Here is a 19,392-nt window from a genome sequence, read left to right on the forward strand (position 1 = left end):
TAATAAAGGTTGAGGATGTGACTCAGTGGTGGGGGGCTTCTGGGTTCAATCCCCAGTACCAAAAAGAAAAAAGAGAGGAATGGAGGAATGATTCAAATATGGAAGAAAGAGACACAGAAATAAAATCTGCTAATGTGCAATAAAACACCCCAAGAATGAGAGGGGACCATTAAGGTAAAAAGGAACCCACAGAGTAAAGGAAGATTGGGCCAGACAGTAAGAGGGAAAATAAGCGGATGGAAGAGGCATACATGAGTGTGGGCCAACTCTTCTAGGGAGCAGCAAGATCTCTCACCAGTGTGGTCATAACCTTTGGAATGAGGGTGTGAGTGACTACAAATTCCCTTCTCCCTTCTCATTCCAGCCTTATTGTAACACTGCATTCTGGGCCTCTAGCCTGGCTTTTTCTCTCTCCTTTTCCCTCTCCCTCATCTCATTGTTTCAGACTAGGCCAAATCTGAAGTCCTTCCCAGGGCGTGGCTCTGTTCATCTTACTCTCCAGCCAAAGGAGAACAGTGCGAGGACAGAGACACAGCCGCCAAAGGACTCGGTGGAGACAGCAGAGAGCGGAGCACCAGAGACAGTGAGTTGTTCCATTATAAAACTCTGTAGAGACAGAGGGATTGTGTGTGCATTGTGTGTGTATGCGTGTGCGTGTGTGCGTGTGTGTGTGTGTGTGTGTGTGTGTGTGTGTGTACTGAAAGGCTGTAGAGGGGAAGTGGGGAATGCTGCTGAACTTAGAATTGAGCAGACTCCCAAATTATCATGGAATTCCAAAAAGAGGAGTAACCAGGATGAGCAGATGACACAAAGAAGACAGAGATATACAAAAAGAAGCTAAGATATGAGGGGTGAAAAAGGCCATGGGGTTTGGCAAAGAATGGACTATTTAGAGTACAAAAATTCCTCTGAAAATTGGATGCAGTGTCCCAGCATCTACAAATCTAGTTACTTGGGAAGCTGAAGCAGGAGGAGTGCTTAAGCCCGGGAGTTGGAGGCCAGACTGGGCAACGTAGTGAGACTTAGTCTTAAAGAAAAAGAAAAAGAAATTCTGCTAATTTGGTAGAAAAGTAGTAAGAGGGACTAATAGTAAATTACCAAAGAAAAGATCAGATTTGAGGGAGAAATAAATGTTGTGTGAAAGATAATAAAAGAGAGAAAGGGTTTGAGTCAAAGGGAAACCAAGAAAGCTCCTGGGAAGACAAGAAACCAGCTACTGGGGTACCTTTTCCTGGGGCAAAATGTCAGTGTGTCCCTGAGCATCACCCTCTCTACTCTTCCCACTACCCCACCAGATATGCTGCTCTTTGGCCCCAAAGCGCTGCTGTTTCTCACTGCACTCATCATCACATCTGGTGAGTCCCTATTTTTATTCTTCTCTCCCCAAAATGTCAGCTTCCTAGCTCTATCTATATGAGGAGCTGTGTGTTAGAAGGTGGAATGGGCCAAGATTAAAGGGGATTGAGAGGAGACATGCCTGACATTGAGTTCTAGAACTGCTTTAAATTAAAAAGAAGGGAACAACAGATTTTGTGTCAAATTAGAAAGGGCAGGAATGTGACCAGAGATGACCTTCCACTGGGAAAAGATAGCCTGAACCTAGGAAACTAGGGTGAAATTATGATGCACACACTTGCTTATTACCACTAAAAAGGAGTCACACACAAATACACAAGTAAACAAACACCTGAAGAAAAAGAAGCTAATATACCAATATATACACAAATGTACAGAGAATATATAATAAGAAAATGAACAAGATTTAAATCCTGAAGAAAACTGGTGGGAATGTATACACTGATACCTAACATCTGCATGTACAGTTATATAAATATATTCATATGCGTGCAAGAAACAGACACCTACACTCAAAAGAAAAAACCATCTTCACAGATTTTCGCAGAATCTAGCTAAATGATTGGTCACAAAAAGTAACCCTGGACTTTAAAGAAATACCATTCTATTTTTTCCCCCTTATTCTACCAGATAGAGACTGAGAATGTAATTTTTCTGACTTGTTCAATAGGGTGTCAATGGAAGGCTGTGGGGCTAGAAAGGCTGCTGGATCCCCTTGTGCAAAAGAACCCTTCCTGGCTGGGCATGAAGAAAAGAGAACATTCTGATTCAGTGCATTTTCTCAGGAACTTGCCTTTCTAGATTGTTTCTATTTCTATCAGTGTTGTGCATAGCACTAGTAGTCTGAGCAATTTTGTGTTGAGCTTATGGGAATAAATTAAAGATCACACTCAACCATTTCTACATCGTGTTCTGATTCACTTCATGAAAGCCTTATGGGGCATACGGTGGGAGTCATTCATATCTCCTTTCTTCTTCCTTCCTGCAGAATGGATAACTCTGGGGGTCGATGGTCAACGAGGAGGTAGGTGAAGCCTTGAATATGGGCTGTATTGGGGTTTTTATCAGGATAATATAGATGAACAGTTAAAGAATCTGGTGTAATCCCAGCAGCTCAGGAGACTGAGGCAGGAGGATCACAAGGTCAAAGTCAGCCTCAGCAATTTAGCGAGGTCCTAAGCAAGTTAGTGAGACCTTGTCTCAAAATAAAAAATAAAAGGGCTGGGTATGTGGCTAAGTGGTTAAGAACCCCTGGGTTCAATCCCCAGTACCAGGGAAAAAAAAAAAAAAAGAATCTGTGGTGGGGGTGGGGAGGGATGCATTGCCAAGGCATAAGAAACAGGATCTAATTCACCAGCTTCCACAATCTTATAATCTTATTCATAAAAACCTTCTTTTTTTTCCAATACTGAAACATCTTTTCCAAAAACTTTTCTATGCCCATCTCTTCTCTTTCCTTTCCACTCTCCTCTACAGATCTCTTATCTAACTCAAGAAAATACTCATTACCCTTCAATCCTTGTGGAAAACATTATTATTATTATTTATTTTATTTTATTTTTTGCTCTGAGGGTTGAATCCAGGGTGCTTTACCATTGAGCTACATCCCAGCCCTTTACATTATTTATTTATTTAATTTTATTTTTTGAAACAGGGTCTTGCTAAATTGCTGAGGCTGGCCTGGAACTTAACAATTAATTTTTTATTTTAAGACAGGATCTCACTAAATTGCTCAGGGCCTCATGAAATTGCTGAGGCTGGTCTTGAACTCAATCCTCCTGCCTTAGCCTCCTGAGTCACTAGGATTACAGTTCTGTGACACCAGGTCCAGCAAGAAAACATTCTCTTTTTTATTTTCCAGAGCTGGGGATTGAACCCAGGTCCTTACACATGCTAGACAAATGCTCTAGCACTGACCTACATCCCTAGGTCTATTTTTTTTGTTTTTTATTTTTTGTTTGTTTGTTTGTTTATGATTTGGGAAGGATATTTATTTATTTATGTGGCACTGGGAATTGAATCAGGGCCTTGAGCCTGCTACATGAGCATTCTATCACTGAGCTACACCCACAGCCCCCAGAAAGCATTATTCTATCCACATAATAGTGGGAAAACTAAAATGCAAAAACAGGGCAAGAAATCTTTGCAGTTCTATGGTGAAACTGTGGCACAACTGGACAGGACTCAAAAGTTTTGGTTCCTAAAGGACTCTTCCTTCAATCTGATTAAGGAAACTCCACCCTGCCTCTAAGCTTTTGACATGATTATAATTTATCACCTTATTTTTTCCAGCCCATGAGGGCTAGAGAATAGAACACTGAAATATATAGTCTACCAATGAGTCATAAAATCAATTTAGTGGGTCACAACTGGTATTTTTTTTTTTAAACAACTTAAGGTAAACTAAATGTATCAGAATTTATTATTTGTGTTTTGTAAGAGTAAAGCATTATTTTACAAAAGTTGTTTCAGGTTTACATTTTTGTATCCAGGGCCCATATAATATATATTTCTTGTTGAAAGTCCTGGTACTGAAGATAAAAATATAGAAATAAACTTTTTTCCTGTTATTGGTAAAAATATCTGAGTTGCTAAGTTTTTGAATGAGACAGCACTAGTAAAATTAAAACTCTTGAGTCGATTTCTCTAGGGCGGTAAGGACCAGTCCTGTCTTATGACTTTAGGATTCTTTTTTAACATAAAAAGTATAAGTTATGATGAAAATTTCTAAGGATTCCTTTTCAGAGAACTTCATGAAACCTAGAGTAAGGATTTCACAGTGGTAGCTCATGAAAAAGTTGGTTTAACTGCAATATATACAGAAAAGCAGTACTCTGCCCTGAAAACCAAAGGACAGACCATGCTCTTAAACTCTTCCCTCCGGTGGCTTCACTCTACCTATGTGTGTGTCTGGACTGGAATGTGGAGAAGCCTCTGGAGAAAGGGAGAAAGTGGGTTGAAACTGGGCTCTACCTTTGAGAGGCTCTATCTACCTCTCATAATATCTAGAATGATGTGGGTTAGTGATAATATTTCAAATATCCTGTGATAGCTGGGCCCAGTGGTGCATACATATAATCGAAGAAACTGGATAGGTTGAGGCAGGAGGATGCAAGTTTGAGGACAGTCTTGTCTCAGCAATTTTGCAAGACCCTGTCTCAAAATAAAAAATAAAAAGGACTGGGGATGGAGCTCTGTGGTAGAGAGCCTCTGGGATAAATCGCTAGTACCAAGACGAAAAAAAGAAAAGAAAAAATCCTGTGATATTGGAACAGACATGGATTCCTTTTATCAAAATTTGTTCTGAAAGAAGAAAGCTTTTTCTGAATGTTAACAAGGCTCAGGGCTGAGGGTGTAGCTCAGGGATAGAGTGCTTGCCTAGCTTATGGGAGATCCTGTTCAATACTTAGCAACAGGCACAAAAAAAAGATGCTTATCAGATCGGATGAATTTCTATCTGTTTTATCTGAAGTTTACAGAAAGAATGAGATAACCAGAAGAAATGCTTACGAAATGCTTTATTTGTATTTTTCCTCCTTACAATTATCAATAACTCTGACATGCTTTATTAAAACAAACAAACAAACAACAACAAAAAACATTGATTCTTCTGGATACGGTGGGGTATGCCTATAATCCTAGAAACTCCCAAGCCTGAGACAGGAGGATTGCAAATTCAAGGCCAGCCTGGGCAACTTTGTGAGACTCTGGTCTTAAAATAAGAAAATAAAAAGAACTGGGGATGTAGGTCAATGGGAAATCTTTCCTGGGTGCAATCCCTAGTACCAAAAAAAAAAAAAAAAAAAAAAAAAAATTAAATTAAAAAGTCAAAGCAAACTTTGTGAATTTGCTGACCTCTAGTGGACAGAATAGATTATGACTATGAACTATTCAAACAATTCCAGATGGAACATTTGCTAAATACAGTATTTAAAAGGTATTTGCCAAGGGCTGGGATTGTGGCTCAGAGCAGTGGTAGAGCGCTTGTCTAGCATGTTCTAGGCATTGGGTTTGATCCTCGGCACGACGTAAAAATGGCTAAATAAAATAAAAGTATAAAAAATGTGGTATCTGCTTTAAAAAAAAAAAGTTATTTGCCAAGATGGCAGATTTTAGATGCTCTTTTCTCCCTCTCTCTCCCCACCACATACACACCTACACAGTAACTATGTAAGAATATAGACATAATTAATTTGCTTGACTGTAGTATTATTTCACTTTGTGAATATATATCAAAAACATTGTGGGGCTGGGGTTGGGGCTCAGTGGTTGAGCACTTATCCAGCACATGTGAGGCACTGAGTTCCATCCTCAGCACTCCATAATAAATAAATAAATTTATAAAAACCACATCATTTGTACACTTAATACAAATATATACATTTTAAAACAAAGCAAAGGGCTGGATTGGGGCTCAGTGGTAGAGTGCTTGCCTAGCATGTGTGAAGCACTGGGTTTGAATCTCATCACCACATATAAATAAGAAATAAAGGTCCATTGACATCTAAAAAAAAGCAAAATGTTGGGCTTTGGGTATGGTTCAGTGGTAGAGCCCTTGTCTAGCATGAATAATAATCAATGAAAATCTTAAATTGGGCATGGTGGTCCATGCTTATAATCCCAGCTACTCAGGAGATGGAAGCAGAAAGATCGAAAGTTCAGGTGAGGCCAGCCTCTGCAACTTGGCGAGATCTTCTGTCTCAAAATAAAAAGTAAAAAGGGCTGGGGCTGTTGCTCAGTGGTAGAACATCTTTGGATTTATTCCCAGAAAAAAGGAAGAAGAAAGTTAATTTAAAAACGAGACAAATGAACATTGCCTTGCACATGTGAGGCACTGGGTTTGATCCTCAGCACCACATGAAAATAAATAAAGATATTGTGTCCATATAAAAAAAGATCTTTTTTTTTTTAAATGAAACATAGAACTGCTTTTTTGGTTGCTATTTTTTGTTTTTTGCTTTTAATGTAAAGACAGTAGGCTAAGAACATAGTTCAGAGGTAAAATATGTATTTAGCATGTACAAAGGCTCTCTGTTCAATCTACAGCACCAAATAATAAGAATAATAGAAAAGACAATTTGTTTTTAAAAGCACCATTATTTAAAATCCCAGATATAGTTTTCTCAGTATTTCCTAATAGAATCCACCCAAAGATCTGGACCATTTTTATTTCCTCTCTTCTTGCCTTTAATTTTCCGACGATCAAATGCAAAGAGTTGTCTTTGGGCATCCCCCACCCCCTCTCTCATTTCTGAGCATCAGAAAATCAGCACCACCACCTTTTGTAGGCACTCTGTATAATAGCATTATCAGCAAATTCATATCAAAATTATAAATGTTGGGCTGGAGGTATATCTTAGTGGTAGAATTTGTGATTAGCAAAGAGATCATCAATCCATTGTAATTATTATAGGCAGATAAAGAAAAACAATTTAGGGGATACTTAACCATGTACTGGTGTTGTGCTTGATAATGTCATTTATTGGAAGTGCAAGTGTAGAGGGGGCTCAAAAAATGTTTTCTGATTTTCTTTCAGATGATGTGACTCCAGAAACATTCACAGAAGATCCCAGTAAGCTATCCACCCCCACTGTTTTTTTTTTTTTTTGTAACTTTCTTGCTATCATATTGGGAATACAAGGGTTGAGGATAATGTCTGACCAAAAAACAAACAAACAAACAAAAACTTGGTCGGCATTGTGTGCTCACCCAGACCAGAGCTCTCTTGTCTTTTTTTTGCCCAGATTGAACCCAAGGGCACTCATCCATTGAGCCCCTAGCCCCAGTCCTATTTTGTATTTTATTTAGAGACAGGGTCTCACTGAGTTGAGTTGCTTAGCTCCTCACTGTTGCTGAGGCTGGCTTTTGAACTCACAATCATCCTGCCTCAGCCTCTCACAATTCTCCTGCCTCAGCCTCTCAAGCTGCTGGGATTACAGGTATACACCACTGTGCTTGGCTCTTGCCTATCTTAGAAGCCACCATTGCAGTAAAAATATTCAGTCTTATTACCTCTTTCATTTCTTTCTTTACCCAAGAGTCCACATGCCCTCATTTTTATCCTTCTCATCACCTTTTAGATAATCATCCCCTTTATCCTGCTTCTGGTAGATACTTTTTTCACCTGCATTTTTCATTCCCTGTTTTGTACCTTTGCAGATCTGGTGAATGAACCTTCAACAGATGAAACTGGTAAGTTTCACTGAAGTTCTTAAAAAAGGCATGATCTGCCAGGAGTGTAATCCCACATGCCTGTAATCCTAGCTACTGAGGAGGCTGAGGCAGGAGGATCGAAAGTTTGAGATCAGCCTTACCAACTTAGACCCTTAACAACAACAACAAAAAAGACTGGGGATGCTGCTTTGTGGTAAAGCACCTGGGTCCAGTCCCCAGTACCAAAAGAAGAAGAAGAGAAAGAAAACTCTGATTCATGATGTTGTTAAAAATATTCCAGATCTTGAATGGATCTTGAATTCTTGAATTAATGCTACATTTTAAGCTCTAAATAAAGGGGTTGTGGGAGTGTTGTTCAGTGACCATGGGATAAGAGAGGTCAATAGTCCTTTAAAAAGTGGAACAAAGTGAACTAATAGCTAAATAAGGCTTAGATAATAATACAAGCATTCAAAAATTAATATAATCTCAATAGGAGCAATATTCTTCAAAAGATATTCCCAATTAACTTCATAAATTCTATTCCCTTGGACATCACACACAAAGGCAGCAGTGGTCCTGACCTTGCCCTCTGTTCTTCTTTTTCCTACTCTCCCTTACCCCTTGCATTTCAAAGCCCTCCTCACACCTGCTGTTTTGTGCCTTTTCAGTTCTGGCTGATATGGAGCCTTCCACAGATGAACTGGGTGAGTTCAGATCTGGGATCCCAGGGCCGTGAGGGCCATTCTGGATTTTCCCTAGAGCCCATTATGGGAGGCAGTGCAGCTGCTGAAGGATCCTAAATAGATGATAGCAGATGTAGCATGTTCTTCCATTAGGCCAATTTAAATTAATGACATTTTGAACCCATAATGAGCAGAAACTGCTGTTGGCTATACAAAGTACCAAGATGTGATCTTTCTCTCAAAGTTTCCAAGGCTAAGTGAGACAAGAGACAAATACAGAAACAAACTTTTGGGAGGATAAATGAAGTTTTCTAGAAGGAATCCTTGAAACACACCCCCCACCACTTTTTTCTTTTTGGTACCAGGGATTGAACCCAGGGGCATTTAATCACTGATCCACATTCCTAGGCCTTATTATATTTTATTTTGAGAAAGAATCTTGCAAAGTCACTTAGGGCCTCCCTAAATACCTGAGGCTGGCTTTGAACTAATGATCCTCCTGCCTCAGCCTACCTCACTGCTGGATTAGAAGTATATGGCCTCACATCTGGCTTGAACTAAACCTTGAAAGAAGAATTGGAACAAGATAAAACAGTCAAGGAGGTGTCCTTCCAATGAGGAGTACCAACAACATGTTCTAAGATGTGAAAACAAAATGGACTTTAAGTCAGGTGTGGTGCTGCCAGGCTTCGTACCTAGCTATTCAGAAGATTGAGGCAGGCCAGCTGCAGTGGCATGTTATGTAGGAGACTTTGGAGTCTGAGGCAAGAAGATCACAAGTTCAAGGTCAGACTCATTAATGAGACATTATCCCAAAATAAAAAGGGCTGGGCGTGTAGCTCTGTATGTCAATCCTCTTTACTCCCCACCACGCCCCCTTAAAAAAAAATGAAGCTGGAGCATTGTTTGATCACAGGAATTGGAGGCCACCCTGGGCAACACAGCAAGATCCTCTCTCAAAAACAAACAAAAAACACAAAAACACCAGAGCTGTGGGTGTCGCTTAGTGGTGGATGGCTTGCCTAGCACATGAGATCCTGGGTTCAATCCCTAGGAAAAAAGAGACTGAGAAAAGAAAAACACAGTAGAATTTAGTACATGAGGGAAACTGAGGGTTTTTGTTTATTTGTTTGCCACACTGGCGATTGAGCCCAGGGTGCTCTACCACTGAGCTAAATCCTCATCCCTTTTTATTTTTTATTTTGAGAAGGGAGGCTCACTAAATTGTCCAGGTGGACTTGAATTTGTGATTGTCCTGTTTTAGCTTCCTAAAAAGCTGGGATTACGGGTGTGGGACACCACAGGGGTAAGGAACAAGTGGTAGGTAGTAAGAAAAGGAGATAGAAGATAGTTGTTTTTATTTGTTTGTTTGTTTTTTCCTTTTTGGTCTTGGAGAGTAAGCAAAACTTCCACATTAAGCTACATCCCCATTCTGGAAAAGAGGATGGTTAAAATGATGTTCAGTTTTCTAAATGTGGTTATTAAGTGATTGGTGGTACCATTGCTGAAAAACAACTCAAATTGGAGGAGGAAAAGATAATAAGTGAGTTTAAGATATGTTGAATTTGAAGAATCTTAAAAAATTCAGTAACACTTCCATAAAATGGTGATTGAATCTGTAGATTTGGGGTTTAAGAGTGAGATCTGGGCTAGAAACAGGATTTGAAATTATCAGCACAGACCTGCTTTAACCTTGGGGTGAATGATATCAGCTATCACACATCCTAGTCAATCTCTCTCTCTGATTTTTTTTTTTTTTTTAATAGTAACCATTGAATCCAGGGGCACTTTACTACTGAGCTACATCCCATTTTTATCTTTTATGTTTGGAGACAAGGTCTCACTAAATTGCTAAGGCTATCCTGGAACTTGCAGTCTCCTGCCTTAGCCTCCTATATCTCTGGTATTACAGGCCTGGGCCATCACGCCCTGTGGGAAAAGTCTTTGGGAGAGTTAAATAGAAAGGATACATGGTGGTGCATGCCTGTAATCTCAGCACTCAGGGGACTGAGACAGGAGTATCACAAGTTCCAGGACAGCCTCAGCAATTTAGCTAGTCCCTAAATAATTTATCAAGACCCTGTCTCAAAATAAAAAGTAAAAAGGGTGGGGATGTGGCTCAGTGGTTAAGCACCCCTGGGTTCAATCCCTGGTACCAAAGGGGGAAAAAAAAAGACATTTTTTCCCCAAAAGCTCCCTGAATAGTGTATCCCCTTAACCACATCTAAGTCCTTGACCTGTTGTCCATTCTGAAAACTAGCCTGTATCAAGCTTGCACCAGGGCAGGTTTGGCTATAAATACAACCTTTGCTATTTTTTATCCAAACAGCTTTTATCAAAGAATCCATGATAATGTCTTTAATCTATAGAAAATAGACCTAAGAGTGAGGAGGAGCTTCTATAGGATAATATGTTTTCTCCTTAGCTCTAGATTAAAGCACTTCTGGGGATATGGCTCTTTGCCTTGCGCTCCTACAAAATTTGTCTCTTATCTCTAGATATAGTTCTAGCCAATGGGGAAACCGAGGTTAGAAGGATCCCTTGACCTCAGGGGTTTGAGGCCAGCCTATTCAACATAGTGAACATTCCTCCACTTAAAAATTATATATATATATATACACACACATATATATATACAACACATATATACATATATACACACATATATAGTGTATATATATGTGTGTGTGTGTGAAAAAAAAAATATATATATATATATATATATAAAATGAAATTCTCAACTCTCCAGAAGAGAAAGGGGAAAGGCATAATTTCAATTTATTTCCTAAATCTCTTCCATCATGTGGATCAAAGCAGCCCAATAGAGGTTTTCTTTCAGAAGTTGCTAAGAGTTATTAACTTGTGGATGAGGTGGCACACACCTGTGATCCCAATAGTGGAAGGATTAAGCAGGAGAATCTCAAGTTGGAGGCCATGCTGGGCAATTCAGCCACACCTTGTCTCAAAGTATAATTTGTTTGTTTGTTTGTGGCGTTGGGGATCAAACCCAGGGCCTTATGCATGCAAGGTCAGCACTCTACCAACTGAGCAATATACCCTCAAAGAACAATTTTAAAAGTGCAAGATATGTAGCTCAGTGGTAGAGTGCCCCTGGGTTCCAAACCCAGTACCAGGGAGGGAAAAAATTTTTATTAACTCATTTGTTCCCTATTTATGAGTATTCCAAGTGGGTTCCAAGAGAGGCAGCATGACAGTTACAGAAGTCCTGACTTCTAGAAATGGTAATAACTAAATAAAGTTTCTGCCTTCCAGCCTCGCCCAGTGATAAAAATACCACCACAGGTATGATCATTTCTTGCATATTTTTTATTTTTTTCTGAAGCTCTTTTTCTTTCTATGGATTCCTTTCTTTCTTGTTTTTTGGAGAGTACAAGTACTTGCTTAATTCCAATTCTTCCTCAAAGAATATTTTTCGTACTCTTCACTCCCCCCCCACCTTTATTAACTCAGCTTTTATGTACTTATTTTCAAAATGGATTCCTGTCCTAAAAGTCACAAAGAAGAGACTGCTGTTGAATGGTCCCAAAACCACTCTTTCTGTACATTACCTTTGGACTTTATTTGGTGATTAATGCATTGGGAAATAAAATCAGTTTGTCAATTTACCATAAACATCATGGTTAAAATTGCTTTCCGTAGATGGGCCTAGCTGTGCTTGCCTAAAATCCCAGGGACTTGGGAGGCAGAGTAGGAGGATCACAGTTTAAGGCCAGCCTTGGAAATTTAGGGAGATCTTGCCTAAAATTTTTAAAAATGTTAAAAAAGGGGGGCACGTAACTCAGTGGTAGAGCACTTGCCTAGCATGAAGCCCTGGGTTTGAGCCCCAGTAGTGCAAAAAAGAAAAGTGCTTTCCCTAATTTCTTGATAAGTCTCTTCTACAACCAGGGTTGAAATCAGCTAGAACAGAGATATAATGACTTTAATTCTTGAATTAAGAATTCTCATTCTTCAGAGTGAGATCATCAACATTTCAGTTTAATCTTTCATATTGCTACATAGATAATCCTAAAAAGTCTTCTTTTTGTAAAAACTTTCCCTTAGAGGATTTTATTTCTCTATTTTTGTATGGACCACTTATTAAATTAGAGGGCTAGAAAAAGACATTTTTTTTCTTAGAATAGTTCTCAGAAATTATTTTATCCACCTCTTCTTTGAGGTAGGGAAGCACCTAAATTTCATTTTAGTCAGTTTCCTTTTGCTCTGCTTTTGGTAAGTTGGAAGGACAGCCCCGATTTATAATGATCCTCTATAGAAATTACTCTGTATTTTTCCCTATTCTGTATTCTTCCTCAGCTCTTTAATCCTTCATTTATACTACTTCTATTTGGACCTCCCTATTTTTTTTGTGTGTGTTGGATCTCTTCAGAGTGCCGGGATGAGAAATTTGCTTGTACAAGACTCTACTCTGTCCATCGACCAGTCAAGCAATGCGTTCATCAGGTCTGCTTCACCAGGTAAAGGAACCCAGAATGCCCAGACAGCAGCTTCCATGGTAGTCTTTTTGTATCAGTAACTATTTAATAAGTACTCACTGAGGAATTGCATCATTTGATGGGGCAGGTGTTCTTAGCATAACTCTTCTAGCTATTCCTGAAGGTGCTGGCTGTACCTCTGGGTAGAGGTATACAAGGACAGACCGACTAATAGATGTTAGAAGATAAGTGAAGGTGAAAGCTAAAGAAAAAGAGGGTCATAAAGGAAACACTGGCATGTTGGATTTATTACCTGATTGAAAGATGCTAAAGCAAAAGACTTAGATATGAAGGTAGAAAATGGAAAGGAGCAGTGGACTTGACTCTAGGTGGAAAGTGTCGGTAGGAAGAGGAATTAGCCTGTTGCAGTGGTGCCTGTAATCACAGCTACTGGGGAGGCTGGATCAGGATCATTCCAAGTTCAGGTCTGGCAACTTAGCCAGACCCTGTCTCAAAGTAAAAATTAAAAAGAAGTGGGGATGTAGCTCAGTGTTGGAGTACCCCGGGATTCAATTCCCAGTACGGGAAAGAAAAGTAAAGTAGGAAGGAAAGAAAGAAAATTAATATCATTCCATTACCTGCATTTTTCCGAGGGGTAAAAAAAAAAAAAATAGTCATCTGAAATATCTAAGGAAATGTAGATGGGGGAGGCTAGATAGGGGAAAGTGGGAACTACAGAGTTGAAGAGCAGCCTAGGCCAAAGTTAGTTCTTCCCCTCAAGACTTTTTTCTATCTCTTTCCTTGACCATGATACTGGATATTGCAGTTTACGACGTATGTACATCATCAACAATGAGATCTGCTCCCGTCTTGTTTGTAAGGAACATGAAGTTATGAAAGGTAAGTTGACATCTGGATGTTTAATGGGGACGAATGATTATGAGAGAGGTAAGTAGGATCATGATCCAAGATCCAAGGATTGGTTTGGAGGAGGACTCTGGCCCTAGGCTTTAGCTTTTATCAGCCCCTAATAGAAGTTTCCCCAAATAAACAATCTAAGTAAAGCAGTGTGCTTAATACAAATACAGACCTACAAAAGTACCCCTAGATCCTTTCCCATCTAAATGGCAGTCCCCCTAGTTTCTCTTATATAGACAGTTTTTTAAAGCTCTGTTTTAAAGGTCAACCGCTGGGATTCTAGCAAGAGGGCCAATTCGGCAATCACAGATAATATGCTCATCTAGTCAATGGTCAAGTTCATAGCTCTTTAAGGAAAACACACATACACACATACACACACACTAATGTGGAGACAGTAAGGTTTGGATAGGGTATATAAAACAGATAGCATGATGGTGCACATCTGTGATTCCAGCAGCTGGGGAGGCTGAGGCAGGAGGATCGAAAGTTCAAAGCCAGTCTCAGCAACTTAGTGAAAGCCTGTCTCAAAAAATAAAAAGGGCTGGAAGTGGTGGCACTCAGCTGTAATCCCAGCGTCTTGGAAGGCTGAGACAGAAGAATTATGAGTTCAAAGCCAGCTTCATCAAAAAGCAAGGTGCTAAGCAACTCAGACCTTGTCTCTAAATAAAATACAAAATAGGACTGGTGATGTGGCTCAGTGGTCAAGTGCTCCTGAGTTCAAATGTCCCTGAGTTCAATCTCTGGCACCAAAAAATATAAATAAATAAATAAAGAAAGAAAGAAAGAAAGAAAGAAAGGACTGGAGGTGTGGTTCTGTGGTTAAGCATCACTGTGTCCAATCCCTAGTACCCCCCAGAAAAAGGAACATTAAGAAACTGGCTATCTTATAAACAGTTCACCAATTCCAGGAACCATTTACATTGCTTATCGAGAATTTTAAGAAGTAGAGAAAGGCAGAAAGATGTTATAAAAACAATTTTACAAGGGTCCTAAATGTGTGGTTTTAGACCATGCTTGGTGAGAGTAAACATACTTCTCACCTTCCCCATGGACAGCCCCAAATGATGGCTGTGGTTGGTGACAACACCACAGACACAGCACTTCTGACTCAGCACCCTGCTCTGCACTGAGTTCTTGAGTAAGAGCTGTAGTTAACTTCGCTGAAGGAAACTTGCTGCTTGCCCCCAATGGCTTTGTGCAAGCCACCTGCAAGGGAAGCACCTTGAGATTGAGGATGAGTATTTGGGACTCTAGGCACTTTCAAGTATCTCAGGGGAGTAACTAAAGTTAGCTATTTGCACATAATAAACACCTAAAAGTGGAATGAATGATTGGACCTCATTTTCCTACTTACTCGATCCATGACTAGAATTGGGAGCTGGGTATAGAAAGGAAACTAACATTTACTGGAGTGCTGGGTACTTTGCATACCTTATTTCATTTTAACACAAGCCTTTAAGATAGGTATTTTAATGCTCATTTTACAAAAAGAATACTGAGGTTCATAAGTTAAGGAACTTTCTAGTAAGTGATAAATAACCAGTAAGTGGCAGAGCTGAGGCTTCAACCCACCAGGTCTTTTTCTCTTCAACATTTTTTACTACATCTCATTGCACAGCCTTTTCTTTCCCTTAAAACAAGAGCCCTTGTTATCTTCCAGAAATTCTCCTCTCACTCTGCTTCTCCTCTAGATGAACTTTGCCGTCAGATGGCAGGTCTGCCCCCAAGGCGACTCCGTCGCTCCAACTACTTCAGACTTCCTCCCTGTGAAGATTGAATTTGCAGAGACTCAATGGTCTGTGATCATCAAGGAAGAAGAAAGAAGAAAGAATGTGTGGGTGAGAGGAAGGGGGAATTGCATCTTCTACACCACTGTCAGCTAACCCATAGACATGAGAATTTCTTAAACCTGTCCCTTTGCAATATCCAGCTTTTGCCCCTACTCCCTAATTTTTGACCAAGACTGATAACATTTATCTCATTTTTCAGTACTTAAAACACAATACCTATATTATTGCAGTTTTGTTGCTTCCCAATATCATAGGCATAGTAGATAAACATGACTTATATTCAAACATTCTGTATACAATTCTGGAAAGAATAAACTTTAGGTTAATGATCTATTTGGAAGGACTGGGGATGTAGCTCAGTGGCAGAGCTTGCTTAGCATGCCCAAGGTCTCGAGTTTGATTCCCAGAACTGCAAAAAATAAAATAAATAGTAATAATAATCTCTGTCTGTATGTGCATGTGTATTTGTGTGTGTGCGTGTGTGTGTAATGCTGGCTATCGAACCCAGGGCCTCTCAAATACTGGGCAAGTGTTTTACCATTAAGCTCCAGGCCCAGCCTGTATGTTGATAATCTCAATTATTAGATCTGTTGGAAATAGACCGTAGGGTAGAAGAAGCCATCTTTGTCTACTTTGGCTAACCATAGAACTTCATTTATTTTCCTTCCAAGACTTCATCATCATTTACATATTCCTCTTTACTCATTTTTACTATTTTGCCTGGATTGTTGTAATTTTGCCTGTCAGGTCTTCTTGGTGAAAAAGATCATGGTAATTTTTGTAGTCCTGAAAGTCCTAGAATTTTGTAGCCTCAAGATTCTCCCAACAGAACCAAAAATCATATATATAATTCTAATAGCAATACAGAAAGATCCAAAATGTTATCTTCTGCTAAGTGCAGAGTCTGGGGTTAAAAGAGAAGATTGTGCCAGTTACAGAACTTGGACTTATAATTCTCTATTCAATTTTTTCGTCCAGTTGTTCAGTCAAGGAGTAGTGTTGGAAAATATGTTTCCTTTACTTATTCATTTGTGATAGTACTGGGGTTAGCTTGCTTACACAAAGCAAACTAGACAACTTAATGTGAAACCATACCATTGACCTGAGTTTCCTTGAGTTGTGCTACTTCTTTCATCCTTAACACCAAGTGCAAAAATAGAGCTTATTGTGCAAAAGGAAATTCTAGAATATCCTGGCTTCGAGCCTAAGAAGGACATTCATATATGAATTTTTTTGTGTGCTAGTTATTGAACCAGGAATGCTTTGCCATTTAGCTATATACCCAACTCTTTATTTTAAGACAAGGTCTTTGTAAGCAGATGAGGACCTTGCTAAGTTGCTGAGGCTGGTCTCAAACTTGCTATCCTCCTGCCTCAGCCTCCCAAAGTCACGGGGATTACAGGCTTGTGCCATCTCATTGGGGTCAGATCTGAATTTTAATAGGCAGAAAGCTTACCTAAAGTTTAAAATGAAAGAAACACAATTTCTTGTCCTGGCCCTAGGAGTAGGATGAATCTTTAGATAAATCATTTTCCTTCATTAGGTCCTGGTCTAATTTCCTCACTTTAAAATGAGAAGGCTGAATTTCTGTTAGTTCTAAGGCATTTTCTGACATAAATGCATTATTTATATTTTTCAAAGTCTAGATGCAGTCTAATTCACAAGCATGTCTGCTTTATCCTAAATATTGACAGTAGTCCACAATGCAATACAATCAAATCCTACCCTCCTACCCCTGTGCTAGAGATTAAACCCATGGCCCCAAGCATGTTTTTAGACAAGTGCTCTACCACTGAGTTATACCTCCAGGCTCCTCAAATTCCATTCTAATGAGTGACAAACTATATATTGTGAACCCTTGGGTCTGAATAACTAAATAACTTTCTAGAAAAATCAATGGAATTCAAATAGGAATTAGGGGAGAAGAAGTTACATTTGACACTAGGGGTTGGATTCCCTTCATACTGTCAAGAAAACTAGCTAAATGAGGGTTGGATTCTTGCTGTTAAGAAACAATTTAGTTTAATGGGATTTGTACACCTTATCGAAGAGAAGTGTAAGAAAACCTCAAGGTATGCAATCTCTATTCCACCATAGTCTCTAGAATTAAAGTATCCTTGTCCAGACAGACATAGTGAGTGTATATTGTAGTCACTACAGAGAAACCTCCTGGGCATAGAGTTTACAAAAATCATCTTAAGAATCTCTTCATAGGGCTAGGGTTGTAGCTCAGTGGTAGTCCTTGCCTAACATTAATGGAAGCCCTGGATTCAATCCTTAGCACCACAATCAATTAATCAAACAAACCCAAAATCTCTTCATGAGACTGCAAATTAAAAATAATGATAAGGAGATGGAAAGGTTAGTTATCCCACTTGATCAATGCTTATTGTATATATGTACTGAAATATCACACGTACCTCATAAATATGTACAATGATTATGTGTTAATAAAAATTTTTAAATGCTCAAGGAAATGGAAATGTCAACTACTCTGATATGTCTTTTGCATACTGTATATATGTATAAAAATTCACATTGTACCCTATAAAGTTGTACAATTAAAATAATAGTTAATACTAAGAATACTAATATTTAGATTCGAAGACATTCAAAAGTTCAGTTTATATTTGGGATCTGGGAAAATACCAAAAAGAAAAGAATCTCTTCATGTACTTGACATTCCTACTTCATGATAATTGATAGGTGACATTCCCACCAGTGAGCACCTCAATCCCAGTATTTGTCTATTGCAAATTAAATCTTTTACAATAAATTTTATCCAATCTTTTTTCCCTCAGAATAAAGTGGTCTTTGGCTTGGTTATTGTTTTTCTCTTTAATGTTCACAAAAAATACCTGAATTTGTCCACTTTTATCCCACTTTGAAAACTGAGTCCCAAAATTAGTCAACTTTCTTTATTCTGCTCTTCTCTGTTTTATCTTTTACTCCATAACTTTACCAATGGTTCTCCAAAAATCCAAATTTATTTAGTCTCCTCCAGATGTGTCCCCGATTTGCTTTTCTGCTCTTATCAGGCCCAACAATCTTGGTAGTTGAAGTTTCATTACTTACTCTCATTTCTCTTTTGTGTAAATTCCAAAATTTTGCCATTCTTTGTTGTTCTAATGTTCTCTACCCACCTTTTTTTTGTGGTGCTGGGGATTGAACCCAGGGCCTTACACATGCTAGCCAAATGCTCTACCACTGAACTATATCCCCCAGCCCTGGAATTTATGTCTTAATGAAAAACAGCTATGTAAACCAAATTAATGGATCTTTAATATTAGAATTAAACAATTTAGTAAAACATCCATTAGAGTTTGGATGCTTTCTTGGTAACCTGAATAGAAAGCAACCTCATCTGCCTGCCCAGAAGGTTCATCTTTAACTTTCTCTTCCCAAATTGAGTTGATTCACAGTGGACACAGGATTGCACACCTGTAATCCCAGCTATGTAGGAAACTGAGACAGGAGGATCATGAGCTCCAGACGAGCCCAGTAACTAAGTGAACCTTATCTCGAAATAAAAATAAAAAGGGTTGGGGATGTAGCTTAGTGATAGAGTGCTTGTCTAGCATGACAACATGGTGTTGGTTTGATCCCCAACACCACAAGAATCAATCAATCAATCAATCAATAAAATAAAATTGAGTTGATTCTACTCTGAGTTTAATTTTTCCCATATTTCATGCTTCTTAAGTCAAGAAAATTATCCTTTCTCTTCAAATTAACAAATTCTGGAAATTCAAGTGTGAACTCTACTCACTAGAGTTTTCTATGCACACTTTCTCTTAGTATTCTTTTGACTCACAAGCAGATGGTGCAAACCCCAGCTGGTTTCCCCACCTCTAGATTTTATTTTGATGACATCAAGCAGTATATGTTGCTAGCCACAAGCTCCTCCCTACTTTAGGGTGTTTGTGGCAAAAGATGTATGCTAAACCAAGTACTGTACCCCTGGTTGGAAGGTGCAAGCGACTTGTGAACTCTAAGGTTCCTCTTCCTTTTGTACTGAAGTAACTGTAACACAGTGGACAGATCAGAAGATGG

At 39.0% G+C, this 19,392-nt stretch overlaps 1 protein-coding gene across 1 annotated transcript; it reads left to right on the forward strand.

Annotated features, from left to right (window-relative positions):
- The first annotated feature begins 357 nt into the window (after positions 1-357).
- On the forward strand, positions 358-15,779 carry Mfap5 (microfibril associated protein 5). Its single transcript, XM_078015283.1, has 10 exons — positions 358-583; positions 1,296-1,355; positions 2,345-2,380; positions 6,893-6,928; positions 7,516-7,548; positions 8,181-8,216; positions 11,469-11,498; positions 12,583-12,670; positions 13,455-13,528; positions 15,241-15,779. Exons 2-10 carry the CDS (start codon positions 1,298-1,300, stop codon positions 15,324-15,326), a joined length of 477 nt encoding a protein of 158 aa, XP_077871409.1. The 5' UTR covers positions 358-583; positions 1,296-1,297; the 3' UTR covers positions 15,327-15,779.
- The last annotated feature ends 3,613 nt before the right edge of the window (positions 15,780-19,392 follow it).

Source organism: Ictidomys tridecemlineatus, chromosome 6 (genome assembly GCF_052094955.1).
Source record: "Ictidomys tridecemlineatus isolate mIctTri1 chromosome 6, mIctTri1.hap1, whole genome shotgun sequence".
Classification (NCBI taxonomy): Eukaryota; Metazoa; Chordata; class Mammalia; order Rodentia; family Sciuridae; genus Ictidomys; species Ictidomys tridecemlineatus.